Genomic DNA, 14,005 nt, shown 5'->3' on the forward strand with positions numbered 1-14,005 from the left:
AAAGTAACATATACTCATTTGAGTGGCAGAGATTTACATGTACTATGTTACATCTAGTCTTTGAGGCCAGGCTGCAACTTTGGAGGCACGATATAAACCTGGTGGTCATATATGGATAGGCTCATAGTAGGGGTGCTGCAGAAACCTGTCTTCATCATAAGGGAGGTTTCTGAGTCAAAGGTGGAAAAGGTGATTAGCTCACTAAAGAACTCTAAAGCCAAAGATGTGTTTGGGATGGACTCTACCTTTCTTAAAAACTACAAAGAGTCACTCATTGGCCCCATTACTAAGGTCACCAACACATCTATTGGTCTCGGGGTGTTTCCAAGGGTATGGAAGTCGGCCATAATAACGGCCATCTTTAAATCAGGCGACCCTGCTGACGTGAGTAACTACAGGCCCATTAGTATACTACCTGTGGTGTCAAAGGTTGTTGAAAAGTGTGTAGCAGAACAACTGATTGCCCACCTCAACAACAGCCCCTTCACATTACATTCCATGCAGTTTGGCTTCAGAGCGAAACACTCCACAGAAACGGCCAACTGCTTTCTTCTGGAAAATGTGAAGTCCAAGATGGACAAAGGGGGCGTTGTTGGGGCTGTGTTTCTGGACCTAAGGAAGGCTTTTGATACTGTTAACCATGAGATTCTCATCACAAAATTGTCCAAGTTCAACTTTTCCCCCGATGCCTTGAGATGGATGAAATCATACCTTGAAGGCAGAACTCAGTGTGTCAGAGTGAGCAATGAGCTGTCGCCCACTCTTAGCTATGATGTGGGCGTGCCCCAAGGGTCAATACTGGGGCCCCTCCTGTTCAGCCTGTACATTAATGATCTGCCTTCTGTCTGTACTGGGTCTGAAGTTCAAATGTATGCAGATGATACAGTGATATATGTGCATGCAAAGAGCAAACAACAAGCTGCACAAGAACTCACTACTGTAATGGTCCAGGTTACAAAGTGGCTCAGTGACTCGTGTTTGCATCTCAATGTGAAAAAAACTGTTTGCATGTTCTTCACAAAGAGGGCAACAGATGCTACTGAGCCAGATGTCTATGTGTCAGGGGAGAAGCTCCAGGTGGTATCTGATTTTAAGTACCTTGGCATCATACTTGATTCCAACCTCTCTTTTAAAAAGCATGTGAAAAAGGTAATTCAAATAACCAAATTCAACCTAGCTAATTTCCGATTTATACGAAATTGTTTGACTACAGAGGTAGCAAAACTGTACTTCAAATCTATGATACTCCCCCACTTAACATACTGCTTGACTAGTTGGGCCCAAGCTTGCTGTACAACAGTAAGACCTATTCAGTCTGTCTACAAACAGGCTCTCAAAGTGCTTGATAGGAAGCCCAATAGCCATCATCACTGTCACATCCTCAGAAAGCATGAGCTCCTGAGTTGGGAAAATCTTGTGCAATACACCGATGCATGTCTTGTATTCAAGATCCTAAATGGCTTGGCTCCCCCTCCACTCAGTATTTTTGTTAAACAGAAAACCCAAACATATGGCAGCAGATCCACAAGGTCTGCCATGAGAGGTGACTGTGTAGTTCCCCTAAGGAAAAGCACCTTTAGTAAATCCGCTTTTTCTGTGAGAGCTTCCCATGTCTGGAATACACTGCCATCAGACACACATAACTGCACCACATATCACACTTTCACAAAATGCTTGAAGACATGGCTAAAGGTCAATCAGATTTGTGAACATGGTCCCTAGCTGTGTGTTGCCGCTTTCCATGTCTGTTGTCTGTATGGTGAGGTGTGGAAACACTTTGTTGCTTTTATGAATTTTGTCTTGCTGCTTTTTGTTCTATGTTGCTCTGTCTGTATGCTACGTCTTGCTTGTCCTATGTTGCTATGTCTTGTTCTATGTTGCTATTGTCTATATTGTAATTGTTTTTAATAACCTGCCCAGGGACTGCGGTTGAAAATTAGCCGGCTGGCTAAAACCGGCACTTTTACTGAAACGTTGATTAATGTGCACTGTCCCTGTAAAAATAAACTCAAACTCAAACCCCTGAAATATCGTAATAAAAAAAAATAATACACTCCTGTTCGAAAGTTTGGAGTCACTTAGAAATGTCCTTGTTTTTGAAAGAACATTTTAAAAATGTGTCTATTAAAATGACATCAAATTGATCAGAAATACAGTGTAGACATTGTTAATGTTGTAAACGACTATTGTAGCTGGAAATACCAGATTTTTTATGTAATATCTACATAGGCAAACAGAGGCCCATTATCAGCAACCATCACTCCTGTGTTCCAATGGCACGTTGTGTTAGCTATTTCAAGTTGATCATTTTAAAAAGGCTAATTGATCATTAGAAAACCCTTTTGCAATTATGTTAGCACAGCTGAAAACTGTTGTTCTGATTAAATAAGCAATAAAACTGTCCTTCTTTAGACTAGTTGAGTATCTGGAGCATCAGCATTTGTGGGTTTGATTACAGGCTCAAAATAGCCAGAAACAAATAACTTTCTTGTGAAACTCGTCAGTCTATTCTTGTTCTGAGAAATGAAGGCTATTCCATGCGAGAAATTGCCAAGAAACTGATGATCTCGTACAACGCTGTGTACTACTCCCTTCACAGAACAGCGCAAATTGGCTCTAACCAGAATAGAAAGAGGAGTGGGAGGCCCCGGTGCACAACTGAGCAAGAGGACAAGTACATTAGAGTGTCTAGTTTGAGAAACAGACGCTTCACAAGTCCTCAACTGGCAGCTTCATTAAATAGTACCAGCAAAACACCAGTCTCAACGTCAACAGTGAAGACTCCGGGATGATGGCATTCTATGCAGAGTTTCTCTGTCCAGTGTCTGTGTTCTTTTGCCCACCTTAATCTTTTCTTTTATTGGCCAGTCTGAGATATGTATTTTTCTTTGTAACTCTGCCTAGAAGGCCAGCATCCCGGAGTCGCTTCTTCATTGTTGACGTTGAGACTGGTGTTTTGCAGGTACTATTTAATGAAGCTGTCAGCTCTGGATAAGAGCGTCTACTAAAATGGAAAATAAATTAATAGACCATTTTAGTTTTCACATACAAATAAGTTGCATTGGCAAAGTATTTTTTTAAACTGAAAAACATACAGTACCAGTCAAAAGTTTGCACACACCTACTCATTCAAGGGTTTTTCTTTATTTTTACTATTTTCTACATTGTAGAATAATAGTGAAGACATCAACACTAAGAAATAACACATATGGAATCATGTAGTAACTAAAAAGTGTTAAACATATCAAAATATATGTCACATTTTAGATTATTCAAAGTAGCCACCCCTTTGCCTTGATGACAGCTTTGCACACTCTTGGCATTCTCTCAACCAGCTTCACCTGGAATGCTTTTCCAACAGTCTTGAAGGAGTTCCCAAATATGTTGGACACTTGTTGGCTGCTTTTCCTTCACTCTGCAGTCCAACTCATCCCAAACCATCTAAATTGGGTTGAGGTTGGGTGATTGTGGAGGCCAGGTCATCTGATGCAGCACTCCATCACTCTCCTTCTTGGTCAAATAGCCCTTACACAGCCTGGAGGTGTTGGGTCATTGTCCTGTTGAAAAACAAATGATAGTCGCACTAGGTGCAAACCAGATGGGATGGCATATTGCTGCAGAATGCTTGTGGTAGCCATCATGGTTAAGTGTGCCTTGAATTCTAAATAAATCACCAACAGTATCACCAGCAAAGCACCCCCACACGATCACACCTCCTCCTCCATGTTTCACGGTGGTAACTACACATGCAGATATCATCCGTTCAACTACTTTGCGTCTCACAAAGACATGGCGGTTGGAACCAAAAATCCGAAAATTGGACAGATTCCCACCAGTCTAATGTCCATTGCTCGTGTTTCTTGACCCAAGCAAGTCTCTTTGTATTATTGGTGTCCTTCAGTATTGGTTTCTTCACAGCCATTTGACCATGAAGGCATGATACACACAGTTTCCTCTGAACAGTTGATATTGAGATGTGTCTGTTCCTCGAACTCTGTGAAGCATTTATTCGGGCTGCAATTTCTGAGGCTGGTAACTCTAATTAACTTATCCTCTGCAGCATAGGTAACTCTGGGTCCTTGATTCCTGTAACAGACCTCATGAGAGCCAGTTTCGTCATGGCACTTGATGGTTTTTGAGACTGCACTTGAAGAAACTTTCAAAGTTATTGAAATTTTCCGGATTGACTGACCTTCATGTCTTAAATTAATGATGGACTGTCATTTTTCTTTGCTTATTTGAGCTGTTCTTGCCATAATATAGACTTGGTATTTTACCAAATAAGGCTATCTTCTGTATACCACCCTGAACTTGTCACAACACAACTGATTGGCTTAAGAAGGAAAGAAATTCCACAAATGAACTTTTAACAAGGCACACCTGTTAATTGAAATGCATTCCAGGTGATTACCTCATGAAGCTGGTTGAGAGAATGCCATGAGTGTGCAAAGCTGTCATCATGGCAAAGGGTGGCTACTTTGAAAAATTCCAGATGAAGCTGGTAGAGAGAATGTCAAGAGTGTTCAAAGCTGTCATCAAGGCAAAGGTTGGCAACTTTGAAGAATCTAAAATGTAAAATATATTTTAATTTGTTTAACACTTTTTTGGTTACTACATGATTCCATATGTTTTATTTCATAGTTGTAATGTCTTTACTATTATTCTACAATGTAGAAAATAGTATAAATAAAGAAAAACCCTTGAATGAGTAGGTGCGTCCAAACTTTTGACTGGTACTGTATATGAAGTATTTTTATATTCCTTAAGTATTATCAGATTAAGTGTTTTGTACATATAATTATCAGACTTAAGTTACAAATGCTGGTAAACATTCAAATACATTAAGTTAAAAAATCATAAAAAGTAGTCCACTGTGCCTGCTGTTCTGACTTGCATCCCTCCCCCCACCCTGAAAAATCACAGCACCCCCAAACTACATCCCACGACTATGGATCGGCTCGTAAAGTTTCACCCTGGTGGTTGAATTCCTTGGAGTGGTGGGAATGTTTAATATCATTGACCGAGATACCCATCTCACCCAATCCGTGCAAAACACGGTCTGAGGAGACCAAGGTGATGACGTTCGAGCGAAATGGGAGCAGCACCGGGCTGGTTCTATATAAATAGAGAAAGTTTCCAAGCAACAACAGAAGCAAGTGCAGCACCTATGAGCAGAAGAGTGAGGACCTGAACTGCAAAATAGAGAGGGAGAGAATATTACCAAAGTCACGGATAGTTGCCAAGAGAACTTTGCTGAAGTACGACTTGTTTCTCATCCTCTCAGTTCAAGCGGAAGATTTTCAGCACCATGGACAGCATCAGGGTCCGCGCAGTCTTCTACCTGGGCGTCTGTCTGTCTGTCTTCAGTGTTGATTGCCAGGAGCAGATGTCACCCGATAACAGACTCTCTTCACAAGAGGAACAATTTCAACTGGGATATGTCACCAGAAATTTGGTGTGTCAAATTTACTCATTTAGTTATTTTTCTGTCCTTTTTGAGGATTTTAGGATAAAACTGTTTGTTTCGACTCAAACCAATCCAGAACTTGTTCAAGCATTTATTTATGTTGTACCATCAACTGATGTGTAACTATTCTGTGATGGAGATTGAGGATAGTCTACTTTTAACTGATGTGTTCAAATTAGCTATGTAAGATATATATTATGTACATTATACATTTGCGCCCATTCTTGCCCAATGTCAAGTAGCCGATTATATCGTTCCGCCTTCAAGCTAATGTCGAGAAATAGATGCCATGCAATATTTATTTGGGTTGATAGTGAAGATGGTTCTAAATATCTTTATTGGTGACTTTTTTCAGGCTGATGCGCTCGAGGGGCTTCTGGAAGGCGGGCAGCAAGACAACATGATAGGTCTATCAGTGGAGAAGAGGGCAAGTCTCATTCCACGGGTAAGTCAAGAATAACCTAAGTTCTTTTACATCTACCTTACATATCTCAGTTCCAAAACGCACCTAACGCAAAACTGAATGAGCGCAAAAGGTTGTACGAGAGTCATATATTTGGAGAGCCAGCAGAGCCTACGGTGCTGTCGGGAGTTGTCTGTTACATTGAAGGTGCTTTCATTTGGGAACAGAAATGTGCAAGTAGGACCTAACGAATTTTGCTAACACTCTCTCTCCTCTCATATTTACAGTGTGATGTTGGAGAGCGGTGCGCTATGAAGCACGGGCCGCGCATCGGAAGGCTTTGTGACTGTCTGCGAGGCACCGCTTGCAACACATTCTTCCTGCGTTGTTACTGACCCGGGCCACAGACCTATCCCCTCAGGCGCACAACATTTCCCGAGACCCAGGCTTGTGATACGCCCATGCACCTATACCGTTACCAATGTAAATGTCAGTCTGCATGTATGACTGTCTTGAATTCCTTTGTCTTCTGTAAGTATAAACAAATGTATTTATTTTCGTTTAATAAAACATCTTCATAAAGCTCCATGTATCCTCTTGCATTGTAGACTAGCCCTTTTTGATGTGTCATTCAATCAAAAGTTCACTTCTTATTTCCTATTGCATTTGTAGCCCTACAGCTGCAATTAAATCAGTTTATTTAGGTTATACTCCAAATGTGTTGCTTATAATGACATTGAAATTCGAAAATGAGATGAAGTTGCACACATCAGAAATGCTATATCTAAAAATGACGTTTTCATTAAAACACGTTGTCTGAATTTTTCTCACATTTTAGTTCATTGATAAAAGAGCAAGGTGATAAACTTTACGTTTGGAAGTAATTTTACATTAATGCAATAGGCCTTAATCTTGCCGAGTGATCCAGTCACTGCTCTTGCTGCAGATGTCCTCGCTCCATAATGACTATGCATACGACTAATTGTGCTGCCGTCATTAAGACTTTCCAACCAAATATGAATCAATCTCTCAAGATTTGAGTTGACCTGGATGGACAAGTGGTGATCTTTAATAACAGACGGATTTGGAGCCTGACTCCGTAAATGGTTAAGGAGGCGGGTGTACATAAAACAAAATCTATCACGCACTTTTCTATCACATCTTAGATCACCCTGTCTGACCTTTTCGCTGAGATCATACGAAGAATGCGTGCGATATTAAGATGAGATATGGCTTTTTTTAAATACAGATTTCAGATATTAAAGGACCAGGGCAGTCAAAAGCGTGATTGACCTGTATTTTATATATATTTCAACACTATAAGGTTGGAATAATACTGTGGCATTTTTAAGATTACGATAATGCCCTTTTAGTCTAAGAGCTGTTTGAAAAGACTACCTGTTTTGGGTTCACCAGGTGGTAAATTAGTGGACAGATCAATAAGAAACAGAATCCTAAATCTCTCCGCCAATGACAGCTAGTTTTCCCCTCCACACTCAGACCACTCCCACACAGTCCTAGCAAAATTCTTGCTCTTTGCTAAGCTATTTTTGTTTCTCTTTGGCCATTTTAATTGAAAACAATCACAGAAACCAGGTTTCCATCCAACCTTTTTATGCGAGTAAAGTACTGTGCCTTCAGAAAGTATTCATACCCTTTGACTTATTCAACATGTTGTTTTACAGCCTTCAAAATTTGATTACATTGATTTATTTCCTCAACCATCTACACACAATACCCCATAATGACAAAATTAAAACATGTTTTTAGACATTGTTGCAAATGTATTGAAAATGAAATACAGAAACATCTAATTTACATCAAGTACCAGTATAAAGTTTGCACACACCTACCCATTCAAGGATTGTTCTTTATTTGTACTATTTTCTACATCGTAGAATAATAGTGAAGACATCAAAACTATGAAATAACACACATGGAATCATGTAGTAACCAAAAAAAGTGCTAAATATATTTTATATTTGAGATTCTTCAAAGAAGCCACCCTTTGTCTTGATGATAGCCCTGTGCTATGACACTCCAAATTGGAGCTCAGGTGCATCCAATTTCCTTTGATCATCCTTGAGATGTCACTACAACTTTATTAGAGTTCTCCTGTGGCCAATTCAATTGTTTGGACATGATTTAGAAAGAAACACACTGGTCGATATAAGGTCCCACAGTTGACAGTGCATGTCAGAGCAGAAACTATACCATAAAGTCCAAGGAACTGTCCATAGAGCTCTGAGATAGAGTTGTGATGAGGCATACTGTATATTTGGGGGAGGCTATAAAAGTGTTGAAAGTTTCCAAGAGCATTTAAAAAATGGAAATACCCAGAATCTGGTCAGGGAGGTGACCAAGAACCCAATGACCACTCTGGCAGAACTTCAGTTCTTAGCTGAGATGGGAGAACCTGCCAGAAGGACAACAGTCTCTACAGCACTTCACCAATCTGGGCTTTATGGGAGAGTGGCCAAATGGAAACCACACATGAGAAAAAGGCACTTGACAGCAGCTTGCAAAAAGGCATGAGAAAGACTTAGAACATAAGGCAAAAGATTCTGTGCTCTGATGAAAAAATATATATTTTTGGCCTGTATGCAAAGCGCTACACCAGGCATAACTCATCACCGGTATAACATCCCTACAATGAAGCATGGTGGTGGCAGCATCATGCTACGGGGATGCTTTTAAGCGGCAGAATGAATGGAGCCAAATACAGGCAAATCCTTGATGAGAACCTGCTTCAGAGTGCAAACGACTTTAGACTGGGGTGAAGATTTACATTTGAACAGGACGATGATCCCAAGCATAGAGCCAAAGCAACACTGGAATGGCTTCAGAACAAGAACGTGGAAATCCTTAAGTGGTCCAGCCAAAGCCACGACTTGAATCCCATCAAATAAATCTGTGGAAAGACTTGAAGATTGCTGTTCACCGCCATCTAACTTAACAGAGCTTGAGAAAATCCCCAATTCCAGATGTGCAAAGCTGATACAGACATACACAAGACAACTCAAAGCTGATACAGACATACCCAAGATGACTCAAAGCTGTAATCACCACCAAAGGTGTCACGCACTGACCATAGATTGCTTTGTATGTGTCTATGTTTTGTTTGGTCAGGGTGTGATGTGGGTGGGCATTCTATGTTGTATGTCTAGGTTGTCTGTTTCTATGTGTTTGGCCTAGTATGGTTCTCAATCAAAGGCAGGTGTCAGTCGTTGTCTCTGATTGGGAGCCTTATTTAGGTAGCCTGTTTTTCTTTGTGTTTTGTCGGTGGTTATTTTCTGTGTCTGTGTTTCACCATACGGAACTGTCTCGGTCGTTTGTCAGTTTATTGTTTTTGTTCATTGTTCTAGTATTCTTATTAAAATGGATACTTACCACGCTGTGTATTGGTCCTCCTCTTCTCATTCCAACGAAAGCCGTTACAAAAGGTGTTTCTACAAAGTATTGACTTAGGGGTGTGAATACTTATGTAAATAAGATATTTCAGTATTTCATTTTCAAGAAATCTGCAAAACTTTCTAAAAACATGTTTTCACTTTGTCTTTATGGAGTATTGTGTGTAGGTTGGTGAGAAAAACATTTTTCATTCAGGCTGAAACACAACAAAATGTGGAATAAGTTAAGGGGTATGACTACTTTCTGAAGGCTTGTCTGATAAACAAATGTATGACAGGTCTGACAGAAAAATCTAATTTGTCTGTAAACTTTCCAATTGTAGACAAAACAAAATATGCTAGACAAGGTAAAATCTTTTTGTGTCTGTAAAATGTATAATGCGAGAAATAGCAGTGGAAACACCTTTATGCGCAAATATTGATATAATAAATCAAAACTAATTTTATTAGTCACATACACATAGTTAGCAGATGTTAATGCAAGTGTAGCGAAATGCTTGTGCTTCTAGTTCCGACATTGCAGTAATATCTAACAAGTAGTCTAACAATTCCCCAACAACTACCTAATACATACAAATCTAAAGGGCTAAAATGAGAATATGTACATGTAAGTATATGGATGAGCAATGGCCGAGCGGCATAGGCAAGGTGCAATAGATGGTATAAAATACAGTATATACTGTACATGTGATATGAGTAATGTAAGATATGTAACCTTTATTAAAGTGGCATTATTTAAAGTGACATTGTATAAAGTGACTAGTGATCAATTTATTAAAGTGGCCAGTGATTGGGTCTCAATGTAGGCAGCAGCCTCTCTGAGTTAGTGATTGGTGTTTAGCAGTCTGATGACCTTGAGATAGAAGCTGTTTTTCAGTCTCTCGGTCCCAGCTTTGATGCACCTGTACTGACCTCCTCTTCTGGATGGTAGTGGTGTGAATAGGCAGTGGCTCGGGTGATTGATGTCCTTGATCTTTTTGGCCTTCCTGTGACATCGGGTGTTGTAGGTGTCATGGGGGGCAGGTAGTTTGCCCCCGGTGATGTGTTGTGCAGACCGCACCACCCATTGGAGAGCCTTGCGATTGAGGGCGGTGCAGTTGCCGTACCAGGCTGTGATACAGCCCGGCAGTATGCTCTCGATTGTGCATCTGTAAAAGTCTGTCAGGGTTTTCAGTGACAAGCCAAATTTCTTCAGCCTCCTGATGTTGAAGAGGCGCTCTTGCACCTTCTTCATCACGCTGTCTGTGTGGGTGGACCATTTCAGTTTCTCTGTGATGTGTACGCCGAGGAACTTAAAACTTTCCACCTTCTCCACTGCTGTCCCTTCGATGTGGATAGATGGGTGCTCCCTCTGCTGTTTCCTGAAGTCCACGATCATCTCCTTTGTTTTGTTGACGTTGAGTGAGGGGTTGTTTTCCTGACACCACACTCCGAGTGCCCTCACCTCCTCCCTGTAGGCTGTCTCGTCGTTGTTGGTAATCAAGCCCACTACTGTTGTGTCGTCTGCAAACTTGATGATTGAGTTGGAGGCGTGCATGGCCACACAGTCGTGGGTGAACAGGGAATACAGGAGGGGGCTGAGCACGCACCCTTGTGGGGCCCCAGTGTTGAGGGTCAGCGAAGTGGAGATGTTGTTTCCTACCTTCACCACCTGGGCGCAGCCCGTCAGAAAGTCCAGGACCCAGTTGCACAGGGCGGGGTTGAGACCCAGGGTCTTCAGCTTGATGATGAGCTTGGAGGGTACTATGGTGTTGAATGCTGAGCTGTAGTCAATGAACAGCATTCTTACATAGGTATTCCTCTTGTCCAGATGGAACAGGGCAGTGTGCATTGTGATGGCGTCTGTGGACCTGTTTGGGCGGTATGCAATCTGAAGTGGGTCTAGGGTGGCCGGTAAGGTGGAGGTGATATTATCCTTGACTAGTCTCTCAAAGCACTTCATGATGACAGATGTGAGTGCAACGGGGCGGTAGTCATTTAGTTCAGTTATCTTTGCCTTCATGGGTACAGGAACAATGGTAGCCATCTTGAAGCATGTGGGGACAACAGACTGAGATAAGGAATGATTGAATATGTCTGTAAACACACCAGCCAGCTGGTCTGAGCATGCGCTGAGGACGCGGCTAGGGAGGCAGTCTGGGCCAGCAGCCTTGTGAGGGTTAACACGTTTAAACGTTTTACTCACGTCAGCCACGGAGAAGGAGGGGGGAGCGCAGTCCTTGTTAGCAGGCCGCGATGGTGGCACTGTATTATCCTCAAAGCGGGCAAAGAAGGTGTTTAGTTTGTCTGGAAGCGTAATGTCGGTGTCTGTTATGTGGCTGGATTTCTTTTTGTAGTCCGTGATTTCCTGTAGACCCTGCCACATACGTCTCGTGTCTGAGCCGTTGAATTGCGACTCCACCTTGTCCCTGTACTGGCATTTTGCTTGTTTTATTAACTTGCGGAGGGAATAACTACCCTGTTTATATTCAGACATATTCCCAGACCTCTTTCCATGGTTAAATGCGGTGAATCGAGCTTTCAGTTTTGCGCGAATGCCGCCATCCATTTACGGTTTCTGGTTAGGGTAGGTTTTAATAGTCACAGTGGGTACAACATCTCCAATTAAATTCTTTATAAAGGCACTCACCGAGTCAGCACATTGGTCGATGTTGTTCTCAGAGGCTGACCGGAACATATTCCAGTCCGTGTGATCAAAACAATCTTGAAGCTGGCTTCCGATTGGTCGGACCAGAGTTGAATGGTTCTCGTCACTGGTACATTCTGTTTGAGTTTCTGCCTATAAGACGGAAGGAGCAAGATGGCATCGTGGTCAGATTTGCAAAAGGGAGGGCGGGGGAGGGCCTTGCATGCATCAGGGAAGTTAGAGTAGCAGTGGTCGAGGGTATTGCGCATGCATGTAGCCCAATCAATATGCTGGTCGAATTTACGTAGCCTTGTTCTCAAATTTGCATTGTTAAAATCTCCAGTTACAATAAATGCAGCCTCAGGATGTATGGTTTCCAGTTTGCATATAGTCCAGTGAAGTTCCTTGATGGCCGTCTTGGTGTCTGCTTGAGGGGGAATGTACCCAGCTGCGACTATAACTGGCGAGAATTCTCTTGGTAGGTAAAATGGCCGGCATTTGATTGTAAGGAATTCTAGATCGGGTGAGCAGAAGGATTTGAGTTCCTGTATGTTGTTATGATTACACAATGAGTCGTTAATCATGAAGCATACACCCCCGCCCTTCCTCTTCCCAGAGAGGTGTTTATCTCTGTCGGCGCGATGCATGGAGAAGCCCGGTGGCTGGACCGATTCCGACAACATATCCCGAGAGCCATGTTTCCGTGAAACAGAGAATGTTAAAATCTCTGATGTCTCTCTGGAAGGCAACCCTTGCTCGAATTTCGTCTACCTTGTTGTCAAGAGACTGGACATTGGCTAGTAGTATACTCGGAGCGGTGGGCGATGTGCACGTCGACGGAGCATGGCCAGGTGGCCGCTTTAACTGCCTCTTCTGTTCTTATATCCAATAGTTCTTCCTGGTTGTATATAATAAGACTTAAGATTTCCTGGGGTAACAATGTTAGAAATAATACATAAAAAAAACCAAATACTGCATAGTTTCCTAATATTCCGAAGTGAGGCGACCATCTCTGTCAGCGCCATCTAACTGTAAATATCTAAGTAAACTTGGAGGAGTCTCTCGATGATATGGTGTGTGGTCCCTCCCACTATGACTCGGAAAAGCATACCGTTTTTTAGGCTACAAATTGAACAAATGATAATGAACTTCACAGTTTGATGAAAGTGCAAGGTGATGAGCTTGATGCTCCTTTCCAATAAATATCGAGGGTCTTATTCTGGTGACATAATGATTGATGCTTGTTTGACAAATTATAAGACCCTCAATATTTAATCTCATTATGTAATAGGTTATACCCGCATTGTATCTGCAAGCTGTTGGCTAGAGCGCACATGTCGAGACCAGAGTGGGCACATTCACTATATAATGCCACATTTTTTGGTGCTAAAACCATCAGTAGAGTTGACAATGCAATGGGAATTTAACTGCAACATATCTTCATGTACACTCTGTCATAAAGCTTTTATCCGCAACAAGTCAATTTGATGGAAACACATGCGGTGGAAAAATGCACATATTGTTTTATGCAGATGTTTTAAACATTCGCAAGAATATTGAATCGGTAGCCAATTGGAGGGAAACCTGGCTAATAAGGTTGTAACCCAGATTTTTTTTGGTATTGAGACAAAAACGGCTGCATTGGACCTTTAAGACAATTATCAGACACGTACATGAAGGCGCTGTAGATTAACTAAAGGAAATTGTGTGATAGGCTAATAGACACTGTTTGCTCCATCTTGCGGATATAGTCTACACGGTGGTTGGTTAATTTGACCTAAACGCCAAGGCCTACAGCTTGTGTCAACCTGTCAAAGTGTAATTTGCAACGGACGTCATGTGATCATTAAACCCGTTTAGAAAAGGAAAGATTACCGTGCATCTAGGAGGAGAGTGTTTGCGCACACTGGGCAGTGTGCTTGTTAAAGAGGCTCGGCTATAGCGTCTGCTATTGACGTCGAGACAAAATATTGTTTGTGGACATCGGAGTCAAACGACCCATTAGTTGACCTGAAATGCGCTCAGCACCTTGGAGAGCTCTCGCGCGTAGTGAATCACTCGGCCGCGTGGTGCGTACAGATCAGAAGCGCCACTGTCTG

At 41.8% G+C, this 14,005-nt stretch overlaps 1 protein-coding gene across 1 annotated transcript; it reads left to right on the plus strand.

The window, feature by feature from the left end:
• Positions 1-5,172: 5,172 nt before the first annotated feature.
• LOC120026961 (cocaine- and amphetamine-regulated transcript protein-like) lies at positions 5,173-6,455 on the plus strand. Its single transcript, XM_038971755.1, has 3 exons — positions 5,173-5,455; positions 5,823-5,912; positions 6,158-6,455. The coding sequence occupies exons 1-3, from the start codon at positions 5,309-5,311 to the stop codon at positions 6,263-6,265; spliced, it is 345 nt and encodes a 114-aa protein (XP_038827683.1). The 5' UTR covers positions 5,173-5,308; the 3' UTR covers positions 6,266-6,455.
• The last annotated feature ends 7,550 nt before the right edge of the window (positions 6,456-14,005 follow it).

The sequence above is a fragment of the Salvelinus namaycush genome, chromosome 32 (assembly GCF_016432855.1).
Source record: "Salvelinus namaycush isolate Seneca chromosome 32, SaNama_1.0, whole genome shotgun sequence".
Taxonomy (NCBI): Eukaryota; Metazoa; Chordata; class Actinopteri; order Salmoniformes; family Salmonidae; genus Salvelinus; species Salvelinus namaycush.